At 40.3% G+C, this 19,382-nt stretch overlaps 1 protein-coding gene across 1 annotated transcript; it reads right to left on the bottom strand.

Annotated features, from left to right (window-relative positions):
- Positions 1–1,973: 1,973 nt before the first annotated feature.
- LOC104078147 (cartilage-associated protein-like) lies at positions 1,974–17,602 on the bottom strand. Its single transcript, XM_009579681.1, has 4 exons — positions 17,478–17,602; positions 15,734–15,879; positions 12,568–12,651; positions 1,974–2,706 (listed from the first exon to the last, which is right to left on the bottom strand). The coding sequence occupies exons 1-4, from the start codon at positions 17,509–17,511 to the stop codon at positions 2,647–2,649; spliced, it is 324 nt and encodes a 107-aa protein (XP_009577976.1). The 5' UTR covers positions 17,512–17,602; the 3' UTR covers positions 1,974–2,646.
- Positions 17,603–19,382: the final 1,780 nt, after the last annotated feature.

Below are 19,382 nucleotides of genomic sequence, written 5' to 3'. Positions count from 1 at the left end.
TGATAATACCCAAGAGACTTGCAATGGTTGAATAACTGTTTGATGAAGAGGAAAAATTAGGGTTCAGAGGCGCTAAATGTATCCCCAGTGTAACCCCTTAAGTCAAATGAATCACAAAACAGGTTAGGTCTGGTGCTCAGTGTTTTACTGGTGAAATGAAAATATTACAATATTTTACCACATGCTTTGTTCTTTAAAAAAGATTATAGCAATCTCCAACAATTAGTGCTGGAGAGGGGAAGGGAGTTCTTTGATTGGAAAGAAATAATTCTGGGTGGCAAACCAAAGAGGTCCTGAAACTGATTTTCTGTCATCTCGTACCTGCTGTATTCTATCCTACTTGCTTCACCAACAGGCAAAATCTGATTAGAAGCTTTATACGCACGTTATTTCCACACAAGATGTATAGTTATGGAAAACCTCGGGCCCAGGAACTTGAATTATAGGCACCTCTCTTGGAGGTCTTTAAGGTTTTGCATTGCAGTACCTACAGACAGCACACAAGAGCTGGGGCACCGCAGAAACAAATGGCCAGATAACAGTCCGTGCTTGGCAGAGCTCCTACATTGGTTTGGTAAATGGTAGTAAAAAAAAGGGTGAACTAAAAATGTTGTAAAACAAAGGCAATGTAGATAGGTCCATCCACCCCCAACCAACTCCATGCCCTTTAATGGTGGGATTTCTGGGTTTGAAAGCTAGAGTATCAAAGACAAAGTTATTTGGGCATATGATCTTAACATCAATGGCTGAGTTTCTGAGGAGGGAATCTGGAGTTGTCCTATAAAGGTTGGAAAGCAGAGGGACAAAAGAGGCCTCCAGAGCAGTAACCTCTCCCTTGAGCATACACACACCTCCAGCAAGAGAAAACTAGGGACAAACTGAAGAAGCCACCCCAGCTGGGTATTATAATACATGTATTTCATGGGGAAGTAAGTGATGGTTTACAGTCAACTGCTTGTAGGTTTTAAAAGCAAAGTTGAATTCTTACATAAAATTACAATAAATGGAGTCCTAATACTGTGTGAAACAAAAAGCGTAAGGAAATCTAATACACCCTCTGTATGCTCAAATTCTGGTCTGGTTACCACAAGTGGAGCTGGGTAAATCTCATAAAGTTAAAAGGCTTTTGATAGATTTTAATTTTGAGAATAAAACTATCTGCCCATTGAATTCTGTGGATTAGCTGTGATTTATACTAAAGAAGCTACCCGCCCCTCCCCCCCCAATCTGATCCTCCAAACATCTTTCACACACACTTTAACAATTTAAAACATTTCATTGCTTTCACAGGCTGGAGGACACTTGCACCTGATCCTGTGGATTCCCCTTCTTGTTCTCTGTAGACACTCGGTAGTGTGGACACTATACTTCTACAGCATATGTAAGCTATAGCACCAGAACTGAGCAAGATAGTGTAGCTCATGATTTGGCTTTTTAAAAACCTAAAGCAGATTTTGGTTTTGCAATTCACTTCCATTCAGCTGAATTAAGGTTCAGTCATAAAGGCACTGAATGCTCCTGTCTCCCCTTGATGTAAGCAGGATGAAACCACTTGCAGGACTTGGTCCTTAAAAATGAAAGAGGAAAGCAAAGGATGAAATCCTGGATCCTCCTCTGAGGTCAATAGGATTTCTGCTCTTCAGTACTCTTGTGCACTAATTCACTATTCATCTCTAACACAGTATTTTTTGGGCCTTAAAAGTACGTCTGTATAGGACTCTGCCACACAGCTAATAAAAATATCAGGAATTCACATGCAAATATTTTTCATGATTCCACTTAAAATTGCCTCAGTTTCCACTTGTACTTAATTTTGGATGAAAACTATGCAGATAGTCCCACAAGACAGAAAAAACCATGCAAGTCATTTTCTACAGAAGAAAATACTAAATACATCGACCATCATTATTTTATACAAGATTGGCCCCACCTCACACAGGAACGACAAGCTGTTTCAACAGAAAGAGTAAGAATTGGTAGAAAGAAGGAATTATTTATTATTCAGTTTTAAGTGACCTCAGTTTCACATCATGGAATTTCATTTAGTTTTTAAGAAAGATCAACACTGCTTACAGAATTCTTTAAGCAATTTTTACAAGATCACTAGTTGTGCTTTGTTAATCATCTTATTTCAGCTATTTAAATGTATCTTAAAATCTTTCAGGTGCATTGGGATCAGTATCACTTTATTCATCATCACAGAAAAAGACATATATAAATAATACAATACATAGCTCAGAAAGTCTAGAGGAACTGTTATGTCTTCCGTGGTTCATTATCTGACAAAAGTTCTTCAGAACTTAGCTGTACTGTTATAACTTAGTAGAACAGCACTGAAATGAGGAACCTTAGTTTAGCCCAGAAAATACAAATAGTCTGCTTTGTTGTGTTTGTGTAAAGGAAAGAAACCTCAAGAGGAAAACCCATATGCACCAATTCTGTAAATGCACAGTGAAAAGCCATGCTCACGGAGAAGTCAGTGCAGCATGGAAGTGATCTTTCAGGAGTGGATCTTGTGACATAAGGTGGAGCTTAAAGGAGCAGCTTTGAGGTATATCTAACTGGAACTACAGGTGACCAAAAACAATAGTAAGGAGCAATGGCGAGTCTTCACTTTTGTAAAATACTTCGTGGTGCTTTTACTCATCAGGATTCTTTCTTTTCTTCTACTTCTAACAGCTCATCAAGGAATTCCACAACTTCACCCTAGAAAGGATTAAATTTAACAGAAACAAGTTAACCCTGTACTGCAAAATCAGTGGAAAATTTTAACCATTTTAATCAAAACATAAACTGTAATAATATGTGTCTAAATATTTAACACCCTTCATACCGAAGCTAGCACAACGAGCCTATAAAATGCAAGTAAATGGCCCATACAGGGGTAGCACAAGTACTTGCAGTGACATACAGACCTTAAAAGAAGGAAATGTTACACTTCACAGTAAATCCTCTTGTACTTTTTCAGGTATTTAAATAGACAATGAAATCCTCAAACTTAGAAAGTAGAGGCATAAATGTTTAAAGCACCTGTTAAATTAGGAAACTGTTAAAATACCATAAAACATTAAAGAATTTTAGAAAGCTTCAAAATTCAAAGCAAAAGTGTTTTGTAGAACCGTAATGATGACTTTGCACCTGTCTGCTCTAACCATTTATGTCCTCTGTTACACTTTTCAACACACACCCTCTCCATTTTTAACCACAGATCTTCACATGCCATGCTTCAATGCAGCAAAAATGTAAAGAACCAGAGATATGAGAATGTTTTCCATACTGGAAACAAATACGTTTGGTTTAGATTCACACCAGAAAATATTGTATTTACAAGCTCTACTCTGCTAATACAGGGTACCAACACAACATAACAATCCAACTTACTTTATTTAAACTACTTCTGACGTAGTTGTAAGTCATATACCATAGTCAAATGTCTTCCTGCAGTCAAGCCTGAGTACTCTGGGATGATTCCAGCCCCACCAGCTGGAATTTACTGCCTTGTCAATGAAGCTACAGTAACTGAGCTAAAACCTGGTGTAATCACTTTCAGCCCAAGGTAACACCTTCAGCAGTGAAAAGCAAATAGCTAACAGCAAACGTGCAGCAGCATCTCAGACTACTCAAAACTGACTGTAGCAGCCCATCTGCTGGCACTCTCAGAAATACTAGTATTTTCCGGTTTGCCTTCCATGCACAATTCACAGACAACACTGCCTGAGATGGGAGACCCCGTGGGAATGCCTGTGCATATTTTCACTTTTTGATTCAGCTCAAATACTGAGCTGTAAGAGAGATGTGGATGCTCAATGTTACATTTTTAACCTTTTATTCTAATAACTACAATGTTCTGTTAAACTGTTTTAATTTAACCGTGTTTTTTCTAAACTTTCCTGTCCTTCCTTTCTTGACATAAACCTATATTCTAAAAAGGTCTTAAGATGTCATTTAGGCTTTTTCCAAAACAAATCATCACTTTCTGACAGAAGAATATTCTGCTGGAAAATCTGATCAGCTCTTACTCACTCTCATGTTTAAAATAATGAGAATTTGTAACAGTTATGTTGAAAGCAAGTCATCCCTGTGTGGATGCTCACTCTCCCTCTTCCCTTCACCACCCCTTCCAAGTCTTTGTGAACTGTATTAGGCTTCTGACTCTGCTCGATGAAGACTGCAAACAGTGTTTAAAATCCTAATCAAATTTTAAGCACATTTTTGTCTAGAAAGGTATTCCTTAGGAAGACAGCCCCTTCCACAGACATGCAGTTTGAGACTCAAAATTTTACAGTTTTCTATGGTGGTGAGGAAAGGGCATTAAAACTTCAGTCAGTGAAAATTGTAAGAGGAAATAGAGAATTTAGAATACAACAATTGTATTATGGATATGGTGATTAAAAATATTAACATCATATTTTTCAGAAGTGTGATTATCCAGGAGAGAAATAATGAGAACCAAAGCAAACAAAAATAAAAGCGGGAGGGAAGCTGGCTGAAATAACTGCTGCTCTTGTTCCCTGCTTCACAGTTCCATCTTAGAAGACTGTTGAGTTTTTGCAACTATGGTTTTAGAAAGTCCTGAAGGACGGCAATTTATTTTGCTTTGAATTTGTTCAAAACATCCAAGTTTCCAATTCAATAAAAACACAAGAAAAAAAGCCAGCACTTTCATATTCCCTACTTGTCTTCCTGGTTGCAGGAAATCTGGCAATTGGAAAACAGGAATTCGACATTCCTGCACGTTTTCCTTTGTTAGAAGTATTTTGATTGCCTAAGGAGCCCAACCATGGGAAGAACTCACTACCACTTCACAAACGCACATGAAGAAAATAGCCACTAGGTCCAACAGTCACTACGCAAGCAGTTGAAAGTTACAGAAACAGAGGCACAGAGGACTTCAGGTCAAGTTATATAGCACAGCTCCTTTATAGCACGCGCATTTGCGTGCCTCTTGAAGGACTACAGACAGGCAGGTCCCATTAACTTTGATCAGAGTTACGAGACCAGGAATACAGGTGGCTACTACAGAGGTCCCAGATCTAATTCAGACTGATTCTTTTACACCTGAAGATCATAGTTTAATGAAGGAATATCAGATATTAAAAAGGATTTCTCTCCTCGGTCTACCTGCAAAGACAACCCTCAAAAGTAAGAGTCTGAGAGGTAGGGTGAAAGACATAAGCATCTATTCTATGATTCTATGATCTGACTAGATGACCCAGAATTAAGTATAAGGAAGACATGGGGATTTCAATATTGTACCTTTGGTAACTCAACCCTATGGGAACTTAATTCAGTTCATATTGTTGTCATGGTCATCAGTAAGGTAGGATATTTCAGAAGACAAAGAAGATCCAGACAGAATTCAGGTTTTTTTTCTTCTGGTATGTTTTCAAATCCAGAAACATGTAAGAAGCCCAAGTTTTAAATGGAAAAGGATATTTAAAAGCAACAGTATTTGAAAAAAATTTGACTGAAATCTGAAATCTCCAGTGCCTGAAATTGATCTCTAGAGGAAAGTATGATGGAAGCTGTGGCGGTCTACTGAGAAGTACTGAGGACTAAGAGAGGTTGAATTATGGCAAAAATATAAAAATAGTTGTCGAAACAATATACATACAGAAAATATGCTGTAATGCAACTGAATAATTGCCTGGATGTTGGTTATTTTTGAAAAGGCAAAACCTCCAGATTACAGTTAAACAGAAACAAAACCTGTAGTTAAAATATTTTTGCCTGTGCCTTCATGGTCAGAACATAAAACATTTGCAAGTTGTCCATACTGTGGTTGGCAGCCTAATGAAAAGGTGATAACACTACGTCAGAAGAGCTGATCACATAGTCACACTAGCAGCTATGATCAGATTGATCACTGTCCTTGCCCCATTAGCACTGACTTGACACCGCATCAGGCATTTTGCATGACTGAAGTCAGCAAATATTTCACAGGTGTTCATTCCAGGGAAAAAGCCTCCTGCCTGCTGATATCTAATAACTTCATGCTGGCCTGCAGACCTGGACTCTGAAAATGATTCTCTGATACGATTTAAGCATTCAGGGTGACAGAGTTCCTCCTGTTATCTGGTATGCTCTTCCTATTAAGGTATACCTACCTTAATAGGAAGGACAGCAAATTTTACATGCAAACCCGTAATTCTTTCTGCTGCCAGCTACTAGAGGGGACAACAGCCACCCAGTTCTAATGCAGGTTACATAAATACGCTGCTCAGACGCAGTGCTGATGTAAATCAGAGTTGAGCAATATATGGCCCAAAGCGTGATGTAGCTGTCTGGCTGGTAGCTAGTAAATCAGTATGTGAAGTCTGACTAAGCTTGAGGAAGAGAAAGGTTTGCCACCAGACCAGTACATGCCTGATAGTTAGGCAGCCAACAACTGGAAAGTACGCACACGTGGACTGCTTGGTCAGCCACAGCGAAGCACATCCTCGTTAGCAAGCTGGCCCTCGGTCCACTGTCACTGCCTCCTGGTTTGCACTGGAGGCCAGGTACGTGCTGCAGGTACGACAGCTCTGCTGGCATCCCATGACCTCCCTCCCTGTGCTACCAACCTCTTCCCTCTCCCAATCCAGGGACAGTCAGTGGGAATGACAATAAGGATGTATGGGAAAAGATGGGACAGGTATAGCCTGAAATATGGGAGGCATGATATTGAACAGCAGCAGGGGAATGCTCCCAGACTGGTGTGAGTGGTAGGAAGAATCAGAGAAGCTAATCTGATCAACTGGAGCCTCTAATTATCTGTCAGATATGCAAACTGAGCACCCTTGGCTTAGAGGATTAACAACTGAACAGAGGCACAAACAGAAACAACAAGTTTTGTACCACAGTAAGTAATTCAAGAAGGTTTTACAGAGGATATGTGAGTAGGTGGATTATAATAAAAAATAATTTTAAAACAGAGTTCTTGGTCAATTCTGAATAAGCTAACCCAGGCTAGTGAGATTGGTGCACTATTATAAGCAAACCTAGAGCATTTGAAAAAATAAGTCCTAAAAAGGAGAAAAATGCAGAACTCCTCACTTACTACCGCAAGCTGAGTGTCCAAGACCAAGGTACACATTGGGCCAGGGATTGTTGCCGGCCCTTCCTTATACAATATTAAATGCTGCATTCACACACAAAAAACACAACCTTTTAGAAGAAACATCTGTACTTTGGAGACTCCTAGCCAGCTATTAAAATAAACAGCATAGAGGAAAAGCTACCAATACATGGCTCAGTTATGGCCCACTTGAAACTGATGGTCCAGCACCAACTTTTCTTTCGACAGCAGCATTTAAAAATAGTAGCAACCAGTAGCAGTTGTACTGCTCGCTGACAGACCCAGACGCTTTGCCTTTGGTTGCTAAGACTAAGCATTGCCTTCTGCGAAGCAAATATTAATCATTCATGGGTCCTTGCCTCCACCTACAATCTGTCCTTTCTCAGTGTGGACTGGAAAAGTTCTGGCAAAAAATAGCTTTCTTGCAATAACCCGTTCTTTCCATGCAGATCTGCTGATGGCCTTTTCTATAGGGATTCGATATGCACTGCAGTGGGATAGCCCGTTCTTCAGGGAAGTAACAGGGAATATTAAAATAACAGTGTTCTAGAATGAATTAAGATCTACAGAAAAATATTATTATGGACATGCTTTCATGCGTGATTATCACTGAATGAATAAGAAACAGCCTTTATCCTAACTCATCCAACAAACTGAGGCTTAAGAGACAATACATAGGGCAAGAAGAATGGGCTGGATCTTTGTTTCCTTATAATCTATGACCTAGAAGGAAAACATTTATCCCACAAGATGTCCCCTGGCTGTCCTTCACAGCAAAAATTCAGATTTTGCTAAAGTTCAAAGATTTTAATGACTGAAAACTTGTTCAAAAGTGAGAGTAACAGATTTTGCTCCCATATGTATTGGGTGTAGGTGGCAAGGTTGTGGTAGCAGGAGGGGTTGCAGGGGTGGCCTCTGAGAGGAGACGTCGGGGCTGCCCTGTAACTAATGATTAACTGTCCTGTAACTGCCCCGGTAACTGATTTGAGTAATTAATGGGAGTAGTGACAAGGAGTTAGGTTCATGAAAAACAGCAGATTTTGTTCAAGGACGAACAACCATCTTGCAAGAGAGAAAACAAAGGTTTGATATGGCTGACTGGAGGATAGGTGCTCTGTGGGCCTGACAGAGCCTGCAAGAGCACACCACACAGCCCACCGGCCAGTGATATTTGTGTGGGGGGGGAACAACATTATTTTGGGATAACAGTAAGGCATGTGTCAATGAGCGGCTCAGCCTGAAAGGTTTATTCAGCCTTCGACCAAGAAAAAGTTCCTTGATCTAACCTTCAGTTAAAACACGGGAGTTCACTGTAACCACCTCAAAGCCCTCCCAGATCCTCCACGAGCAGTACAGACCAGGCTGGACATTCCTCGCATTCTAGCAGGGGAAAAAAAAATCCCTCAATTCTTTGTGCAGAAAAATTATTTGGCCCTTAACTTGTTTATTTTTCAGATACTTAGTCCACAGTGTGACCCACTGTCACACACTTTTAGGTTTTTTTTTTAATACTAAAAGAGCTTAGTTGTTCTTTACATGTATGTTAACTTCTTTCTTAAATATTTTTCTATTTCATTTTTTAATGATATATTCTGAACATGTAACTGTTCTCTTCCCACATACTATGGGAGATTGCAGTACACTGCAGTTATTGCAATAGTATTTTACAGTAATCCAATAAATGTGCTTTCCTCTTAACATTTTTATAATGCCTATAAAACATGAGTCAGCCCAGTTTCAGAGCAACTTCAACATTGCTCCCCTTGCACTTAAAACAGAAGCCTTCCAGTGGCTTTGTTTCTGAGCCCTACTTATGCTCTCCTGGCTGCTTTATGCTGCACGCAGAAGCTTAAGAAAATATGGGCAGGTAAAAATTCCTCCTAATGTCAGTGCCTGCAGCTTGGGGACATCCTACCATTTAAGCCCAACCATGCTCACAGCTTCCCATGGTAGTTAGTTTAAATGGAAGGAGGAACACCTTTGACCAAGATATACATCCAATGTTAAAGAAGCAAGAGGGGAAAGCAGGAAGCTTCTGGAGAGCCAGCCACATGGGCAGTATCTCCACCAGGAAATGATGATGAAAAATCTGTTCTTTGTTCTTTAAAGAAGTGTATGTTGAACAGGGACCATAACAATGCCAATTAGCTGCCAACTCTCTCCGAAATAGCTGCCACCAGCTCTTCCCAGTGTGGCGGTGCTCTTGTAGCCGAGTTAGTCTGAGGTCACAGGCAGGGCAGGGTTTACAGGTCTGCATTTACAACTCGCCGTTACGAGCGCACTTGTATAAATCATTTGAACATATGCAAAAAGTGAGTTAATAAAGCTGAAAATATGTTGTTAGTGATTCCTGAACAGAAAAATAGGCTGAATTCAGATTATTATTTGCTATCAATAGTTCACTGGGCCCTCGTGCTTTGATGCTATTCCATATGTTCTCTTTCCACCAGTCACATTAGTTCAACACTTATTCTCCTTTGCATCATGCTTAGGAATAGAGCATTTGAATTTCAGCTACTATACAAATGGACACACGCATTATATACAAATAAAAAGAACAAGATGCCAAAAAAGTGGGTCAAAGCTGCCAACAGTTTTTCACCTACTGATTAAATACTGAAAGAAAAATCACATTGTAGGATCATCCCAGCCAAATACTTGTGGTTCTTATGTAATTTAGAACAGCTAAGTAGCTATCCCTGAAAAAAAATTCTTCAAGAACACTGATTTTATGGGCCAGAAACATGTCTCATACAATTAGTGTACTGCTGAAGCTGTATCTATACCAGCTGAGTATATGGCTTTTAACAGCATTTCAGTTCGCTATTTAAATCTGTGCAATACTAGGAGTTATATCTATTACAGCCTTTATGCATTACACATCTGAACAGAAAGCAAAAAGCTTGACTATTCATGGCCAACTAAGATGACAACACTGTGTAATGTTCTTTTAACTTCACTGTGGAAAACTGTAAGGATATTTAATAATAATTACTTTTAAGAAAAAGTAATTTGTAGCTAGTTGGAGCTAATATTCTCTGCCACCTCTACCGTGTTAAATGTTTGAATTAGAGTTTTTCATTTCCTTGTGGAAAAACATTAATAAAGTAACATGAACAGGACAGTATTTCTTGTAGTGACATATGCAAAAATCATTACTGCATGTTCCAGCCTCTGCAATTACTGCAATGTATTATTGGAAGAAGCCACATGTTCTCACTCGCTTTGCTAATGGGATTTAAAAAGACACATGGATGATCTGCAATACAGGAGCACTGAGAAGTCTGAATAAAGTGAGATTCTCCACTTGGGAATAATGACATATTCACTTAGGAAGAGATCCTTTTGCCACATCAATCCTTTTGCTTCACTCAAGGGAAGAGAATGATTTTTTTCTGCAGATTATTTTATGGACTTGTTGGCCCACAAGCAACTTCACAGACAGCAAACATGAACCACAGAAACTCACAAAAGGTATGGCCTATGGCCCAAGAAGCACACGGTTTAAATAAACAGAGTCCACTAAAAAGAGAAGTTACCTCCATCCTTAACAATTTTTAATAAAGCTTTTACTGTAACACCTTATCTGGGTTTTTCATCAGTTTTCAGCATTCCTATAGAATAAACTTTTCTATCCATGCCAGGAGAAACATTAAAAAAAAAAATTCCACTTACACTACCAGGTCCTGCCCATATAGCAGAAACTGCAAAGGTAGCGATTTTACCTTTGTGCTATTCCTGCTCTGTCTGGACTCCCTGGAAGGCTCCTACAGCCGAAGAGAAGTTCTGGTAGCCAGGGATTTATGAGTTCACTACCAAAAACCAGAGCCAAGCCAGAGGCATGGACAGCCTCCATCCCTCCCAGGTTCTTCAGCCCTAGTAAGTGAGGGCACAGAAGCCCTTCAGCTTTTCCTTGGGAGAGGAGAATGGTAACTTTCCTAATACGATGAGAGTGTGGGGTAGGGATATCTGTGGCATGACCAGGCCCAGTAATTTTGGTTGTTTAACCCAAACATATAATCCAGTGTAATGTGACTTCCTTGACACTTTCCCAAAAGTTTAATTGACGTTTCCACTGTACTTCCCTCCTGCAGATTGCAAGGTAATTTATAATTGCACTGGTGAAATGGGCTACAGGAATGCATGCCAGCAAATGAATGCTTGTTTATTCTATACACAGTGCTTGAGGCTGACGATTGTTTCTCTAATCCCTTCTTGTAACAACATATGGGGAAAGTCCTCACAACGGACTGCTTCTCTCCTTCCTTAATTACTCATCCCTATGTTTTGAAGCAGCAGATGTGAAAGAAGGAAAAAATTACAAATTAAGTTTACGCCTAACATAAGAAAACATCACGGGCAAAGCACACACCAACAAGGGAATATAAAAAAAGTGCTCAAGTATTTCCAACCCTGATGAAAATCCATACAGACTAGTCCTCATCTAAGCTTAACCTTATAAAAAGCTTATTAAACTGTCTTTCACAGAGTTTTATCACAATGGAAAGTCTTCCTGAAGTCTGGTAACCTTGCAATGGAATTTTACGTATAGAGCTGTTTTTAGGTCACTAGCATACTGAAGGCAGCACAGACACGTTATTACTTCTCCACTATAAAATATTATCTCTCCCTGTGTGCTGGATAACATAAAAATTGCAAAGGTGATTTCATTTTTTAACATTAGCCATCTTTCTTTTTTCTAACCAAAAAAGACCTCAGCAGTGTTCATTACAAGTACCCTGCCCCATGCCATAACTAAACATAGCTTTTTGCCAATGCCAGCAATGAACTATTCCATCATTTGAAGATTTTTTTAAAGCTTTAAATGAAAGGTTCTGAAAACAAAGCAAAACAAAAGGCAATCCAAAGCCTCCATGATTTATACTTTAATTTCAGCTGTGGGAGACAAAGAAAGCCCTTTCAACAATTTAACTACTTTTCTTGCACAAAAAATCCACTTTACATATTTCCAGTCTAATAGTAGTCATTATATGTTATTTGGCCATGAAGTCCAACCATTCAAGAAGCAAGACTGGGTGACCAAAATATTACTGTGCAGAAAAAAATAACAGATAACAAGACTTCCTTTTGACAAAAATTACAATTTAGGTGGTTACTTCTGGACAAAATTGCAAGGATCTTTAAATCTAATTTAAACAACATTTCAGGGGAAAAAAAAAAACAAACAGAAAAATGTTGGGTTTAAATATACATACTACTTCTCTGCCCCCTGGTGTTATAGCTTGCAAAGTGGATTTTCTTTTTTTGTGGGCTGAGTGCATTATATTTACCTTTGTGTTAATACTGCCCATATTTTTTTAAATGGTACGTGATGTTCTTCGGGTTTGTTTCTTATATTCCATTTACAAAAGAAAAATTTATGATAAATTGGTCACGGTTACAAGATGATTTTTCCATATTAGCTAAATCCTGGAATTCCACCTACGTATCATCTTCACTTTCATGTGATTCTGGTTTTTTGACCACGATTTCCTTTCTAGAAAACTCACCTCATCATCATCCATCAGATGTTCCTTTGCGAATTCATACATTTCCAACTGGAGTGTGGTTATGTTGTGGTATCGAACTGCCTCCTATCAAAAACCAGAATTTCTATGTTACTTTAGCGTAGCAAGACAGGGGAGTGTCACCACATGTCACCCGAAACAATTCCAGTGAAGTCAGACCCATACTTAGTACAAGGTAGATCCCGGGGGGGGTTAAAATGTTTGAGAAAGGAAACAGCAGAACAGCAAGCAGCATATCCAATGTCTTCTGCGGATCTTTCTAAGCACAGGCTCCATCGGTGTGAGAAGAACAAAGCGCTCTCCTCTTTCTCATGTTTCAAAGCACTGGCGAGTCTGAGAATAAGGAACGAGACTGCCAGAGCTAAGCAGCAGCCTGTGCCTGCATTCCAGCGGGCTTTGGACTTGAGAAAGCCTCTGTCTCCCCGTGCGCTGGCGTATGGCGGCAGGCAGTTCTGGGAAAAAGAGACACTAAGCTATTTTGCATGACAATGACTCACCCCAGCCTGAGTCTGGGCCAGGGAAATTCTGCACGGTCACCCACCTGTCCCTCCTTGCTTCCCCAACTGTCTGCCTGGACAGCACAGTTTAGCTCAGTCACCTACTCTCATATTTGCGAATACTAACAGTAATCTACTTTGATTATCCTGTTTAACTCTTTTTGGGGAAGAAAACAGGAGACTTCCTCTTTCACAAGAACATCTAAAGCTTAGTGCCAGAGCCAAATGCTGCTGTCATCCCATTACCACTTCGTGAAAATAAACCAGAGGCATTATGGTTTTCATGGCAAGTGATTAGGACAGCAAACAACTTCTGTTCATAGTTACATGGATCAAAGTACAAGAAAATAGAGCTGTGTGCGTTTAATATTTTATATTTAAAAATTAAATTATCTGTAGTCCCCAGCTCCTGAGAAGTTATCAAAGAAACATTCAGAGTTAATGTGTAGGGCCCTTGTTCTGTTCTCTCTGCACACGTATGCCAAATCTGTCTGTGGTTTGCAGTTTTATACTGTTGCTACCCCTCACTCCCACCACCGTCAAACATTGTCTCCAAATGGCTATAAAGCACAGTTCTGTTCCCAAAAGCAGTGACAAAGGAGTGCTCCCTTTCCCTGGTGAGCTCAGACTCACTGCTGCTGCCTGAAAGAACCAAATGCATTTTCGCTGTCTTCTGTCTCAGCTGGCCCTGCAGGGCAGGCCTGGGTTTCCAGTGTGCAGATAAGGTGTGTTGCACATAACTCAACAGCTGTCCACAACCAAAAAACACTTAAATCACTTGGACTGGTATTTTTGACTTGAGCTGGCTGGCCTGAGAGGACAGCAAATGTAATTATCAAATCAGTGCAACCTATACGGTGCATACCTGAACTGTTCTGCAGTGTTGCTACAGCTAAAGCCAGTCACCTAAGCACTACATGTATGTACTGAGCTTAATGCAGCATTAAGAATCCAGGGATATGCCTTTGGGCCAGTACAGGTCTCGGTGACTGAGGTGTCTGAAGAAGCAACATGGGAAAGGCAACTGGAATGTTACGCTGTGGGTGCCCGCTGTTGGTTCAGCTAGGTTAACTTAAATGACTCTTCCATGGGGAAGTCATGCCATAAGAGAAAGAGAAGGCACTAAATTTGATTTGTGGAACATGTATTGCTAATGACTAACTACTTGCACAGCACATACCACTGATGCCTAAGGAGTCACTCAGGTGTCACACAGCAGTTAATTCATAGAATCATAGAATCATTAAGGTTGGAAAAGACCTCTAAGATCATCAAGTCCAGCCGCAAACCCAACACCACCATGCCCACTAAACCATGTCCCTAAGCGCCTCATCTACACGTCTTTTAAATACTTCCAGGGATGGTGACTCCACCACTTCCCCGGGCAGCCTGTTCCAAGGCCTGACCACTCTTTCAGTAAAGAAATTTTTCCTAATGCCCAGTCTAAACCTCCCCTGGCGCAACTTGAGGCCATTTCCTCTCATCCTATCGCTAGTTACTTGGCAGAAGAGACCGACCCCCCCCTCGCTACAACCTCCTTTCAGGTAGTTGTAGAGCGCGATGAGGTCTCCCCTCAGCCTGCTCTTCTCCAGGCTAAACAGCCCCAGTTCCCTCAGCCGCTCCTCATAAGACTTGTTCTCCAGACCCTTCCCCAGCTTCGTTGCCCTTCTCTGGACACCCTCCAGCACCTCAATGTCCTTCTTGTAGTGAGGGGCCCAAAACTGAACACAGTATTCGAGGTGCGGCCTCACCAGTGCTGAGTACAGGGGCACGATCACCTCCCTCCTCCTGCTGGCCACACTATTTCTGATACAGGCCAGGATGCCATTGGCCTTCTTGGCCACCTGGGCACACTGCCGGCTCATGTTCAGCTGCATGACATAAATCCTGGCTACAAGAAATGACAGAAAATCCAACTTGATTGCCAGAGTCCAGGCTGCAGGATTCCAGAAACACAGCAAAGATGCTTTTGTATGTAAAATTTCCTTGGACATGGAAATTTAAGAACAGCATAGAAACCAATTTTTAGAGTCATTTGTCAAAGCCAGATCACAATCATTGCTGGATGGACTGATGTTTACTATGGGTTCTTTGCAGCAAGCATTCTAACTGAGATAATTAGGTGCAATATGGTTGTGAGCCTTCTCCCATCATCATCCACCCAACTATGTTCTAAATTGAGTAAGTGGAAAGTGGGTTTAGCTGGGGTTATCATATCTGGACACATTCCAATGCACACAGAACCTGAAATAACACGCAGGTGGGCAACCACATGTTGGCAAATAATAAGTGATTGACAAAAGCCCGAATGTCACTGGAGTGATCTTTTCATCAGGAGATTTCAGGGGCCAGCTGCTTTATTTATCGAGGTAGATAAGATATAAATATACAAGTGGCAGACAAGTACCAGCGTGAATTTACTTATCATCATATCATATTATATCCTACTATAGTATATTTCAACACAAAAAAAGAGGAACATGAAATGACATTCACTGCCTACATTACATAGTACATCTCTGTGCACAACCTTCTGTATGGTGTTAATAAAACAGTATGTGTTTTAACTCCAGAACCAATAGATAACCCCCATTTTCACAACCTCTGATGCAGTGAATTTGTCTAGAACACATTTTAAATAATTCACTTACTGATCTGGGCTGAAAATCCTCTTCTTTAAGTCCCCATTTGTCTTTGTGGTACTGATAATAGACCATGTTCTGTTTCATTACTTCATCTTTCTGGTCAAACAGAAGGTAACTAGCAGCACAAGAAGCTGCATTCTTCATGTCATTCACTAATTAATAAACACACCAAAAAAAATCCAGATAAGGTAAATGAACAAATTTCTACTATTATCTAAGCCTGAAAAACTCAGACGGAAACAGGATCCATTTTCCACCTCCCCACCAGCTGCACAGAAAAAAAAAAAATTGCTTCCCAGAAAGGATATGCTATTTTTGTGTTCTGAAACAGATAAGGCCATGATTCAGAAATGGGGACTTACCTCTGATGGTTTTCTATGAATATCCTAACCAAATGTCCCTCCCAGGTATCTCAGTATCAGTGAGGTATCAGCCTACAGCTTGGTGATCCCCATTGGGGCACTTATTAAAAAACAAACAAAAAATAAATTACTCCCCCCCACTTCTTTGTACTAGAATTGACAAAGAGGGAAAAGTCAATGTGTAAAATGTGTAGTCAAACAACATAAGCACAAGTCATTAATGGCTTGATTCTACATGGCTGGATGTGTCTTCCCTTTGGTGTTGGAGCCTGCAGAAGTAGCTATAAGGGCCACATGTGTTCTTTACAGTGCAGGTAGTTCCTCAAGAAACCACAAAATTCACTGATTTAACCTATCAAATGTGTAATCACTGAGCACCAGAACACTACAATTTCTGCTAAGTGGTCCCCTCTTTCTTCAAAACCCATTTAGCGTGATGTGCCCCATTCTAACAGGATTATAAGAATCTACTAGGAAAAAGTAAATGGTATGAAATACTCTTGTAGGTTTGTCTGTGAAGAAATTCTGAATGGTAAATTGAAAATTGAGTATCTATTCAATAGAATAAGTGGTGTTATGTTAAATGTGTTGCCTTGAAGTCACAATCTTTCTTCTCTCTAACTGAATGAGTTAAGAAGTTTAAGAAAAAACTTCTTCTTAGAGCTATACTTTCAGCTGCTTAACAACCATGTGGGCCTGACAGCTTGACCACCATGGCTTTTTGGCACAAACCATGTTTTTTTGTACACAGGCATATAAAATGGGTCTGTGTCATTGCAGGTGTTCCAATGTATAGGAAGTGGCTGACACTGTTTACCCTAACGTTATGAGTTACTTCAAAAAGGCAGAAGAGTTGGCGTACCATTTAAACATCTAAAATATGTAAGATGAACATTTATGTGAATTTATATGAATATTTATCATTTATATGAAACTCTGAAAAGTGTAAGCAACTTGTGCTGGCAGTAGGTATCATATAAAGAATGAAGGGCAGTAATGGATCAGATCGCATTTATTCTGTAACTGCCTCATTTTTCCAACACCCAAGTGGAGACCAGTCACAACCATGCATAATTTAAAACAGAGGGGCCTGCCCTGGGCAAAATCCAGCCCTTATAGGACTTATGTTCAGCAACTTATTTTGCCATGGACAATTTTATGAGCATGGGCTCTATACATAACGTTTATCTCCCATGTCTGTTAACTACAGTTATACAGGGAGAAAAAGACACCAGGCAGCTCAGACTTTGTCCCAGAACAGGTTAAAATGCAGATCCTGGAGGCCACTATTTACATTCTAAACCATTATAACTAGAGGGAAAAGATTATGAATGGAAACTGTCCCACATCATCCCAATGTTATTTAAGCACATTAAATCACTACTTACATTTATAATAAGCAAACTGCAAGTAATGGTACATGGTGGCCACAAATTTCTCAACAACAAAGCCTCCTATAATGGGTGTCAGATTACTCTCGCACTGCACTTTGCATGCAAGGACTTCAATGTAATGATCTAGAAGGAAGAAAACAACAACACAGGATATGGATAGTGCACAGTGAATTGTTGTAACACCTCCCATTAGCTACCCATTAAAATCTGGCCTTATAATGCTCTCCTGGGTCCTGTGCATCTGGATCTTGCTGCTTGGAAGTACTGAGCATCTACAACTCCATCTGAAATACATATGAAGTACTGGGACTCAGCCCTTCTGTAAAAATCAGCGCGGTCTGGACTTAAAATGTATCAAAGCTGCAATTGCAGAGAACTAAGCAGTTATGTTTCACTGACACCTACAGGTAGTCTGTGGTGGTAGGTGTTATACAGAGTGTTACGGAGTATCGCATTATTTCCTGTGAACATTAACAGTGCCTTTTTTTTCTTTAAATTTTGAGAGCCTTTGCAATTTCATTCAATTATTGCATGAATAAGGGCCACATGCTGCTGAGTACAACTGTGTCACAGAGAAATACAGCAGGTGATTGCAAAATAAACCTCCAGAGACGGCCGCATTTTGTGCATGCAGTTTGGACATTCTAAAAGACAAGACAGACATGAATATCCTGCTCACTACAGAACAAGTTTCAGCCAGAAATGTTTAAGTTCACAAGCTTACCCGGTCTACAAAATTTTGGTACAATAGGATAGGACTAGAGATTAACTTCTTTTCAAAAAAATACATTCCGAGAAAACCTTCATCAAAGAATTTCAACAGTTTTCAGGATATATCACATTAGACAACAACACCAAACAGAAATATTTTAAAGCCTTAGTTTCCCCACATTTGGCAGGTGAAAGCAAGTTCTCTAATCTTGTACAGCAAGTCTCTGACCAAGGCAAAAGAACAGCAAAGGCCTCTTCCCTTGTTTTTATATCTGACAACTCCTAACGTGAAGAACGTTGAAGCTAACTAAAAATGATTGGCCAAATGAAATGACCAGACGTGTCTTTTACAAGAGCAGTGGAGTCTCCAGACTCAATAGTGTTCAATTCCAGCCAGCACTTAAAGCCAGCAACACAAGTCCCTCAGTGAAGCGATCCCATGCAATGAGGACAGCTGGCTTCCAAACATAACCCATTGCTCAGGGATAAAGACGTACCTAGTGCAATCACCAAATACTTCCGGTGAACATTTTTTGCTACGTCTACTTTCTGCAGTAAAAGCCTTGTAGGCAGGATAGATCTGCGTGGAGCAAGAGCACAGTTCAGGCCTGGCAGCGCAAGTAAATTACAATTTTCTTATCTCAGGAACAAAATCTTTGAAATACATGCACATGGCCGTGATGACATCATGCAGTAACTCCTACCTTTCCTTCTCACCACTACTGCTGGAATTGTCCTTTCCTGCCAAGGAGGAAGAGGAAAGATGACAGCAAGTGCCAGTCACAGCTGAGCAGGGACTCTCCTCTTTACAGTGCCCTGGGGGTTATCCTGATGCCTGGGCTCTGACCCACGGGCGAAGAAAGCCTGTGTTTCTTGCTTTACCCCCTGGGATTTGACCTTCACTCCGTATCTGCTGTCCTAGGCCCCTGCCTGCTTTGCCCAGGAGTAAAGCCAGGCTTGAGGAATAGCCTGCAATAGCTATTGCATGTCAGCTGTACTGCCATACTGTGAGTAACTGTGGAGCCGCTCTTCTACTTTACATTTAGGTATCCATGTATTTCACAAAACTTTCCCCTCACCAATACATCTGATGGCCTTAGGACAAAACGTTGCGCTGGTTTTCCCTCGGGCAACTTAGAAATCCTGTTGCATTTTTCACGTTTTGAAGTTTGTTGAGAAAACATGCAG

Source organism: Fulmarus glacialis, unplaced genomic scaffold (assembly GCF_000690835.1).
Source record: "Fulmarus glacialis isolate BGI_N327 unplaced genomic scaffold, ASM69083v1 scaffold9966, whole genome shotgun sequence".
In the NCBI taxonomy this organism is placed as follows: Eukaryota; Metazoa; Chordata; class Aves; order Procellariiformes; family Procellariidae; genus Fulmarus; species Fulmarus glacialis.
This window is presented reverse-complemented; position numbering and strand designations above follow the sequence as displayed.

Coding starts and splice junctions, on each gene's coding strand:
- LOC104078147 (XM_009579681.1), bottom strand. CDS start 17,511: ATGTACCATTACTTGCAGTTTGCTTATTATAAAT. Junction 12,652..15,733: donor AGGATTTTCAGCCCAGATCA/GTAAGTGAATTA, acceptor GGTTTTTGATAG/GAGGCAGTTCGATACCACAA. Junction 2,707..12,567: donor ATCTGATGGATGATGATGAG/GTGAGTTTTCTA, acceptor AATCCTTTCTAG/GGTGAAGTTGTGGAATTCCT.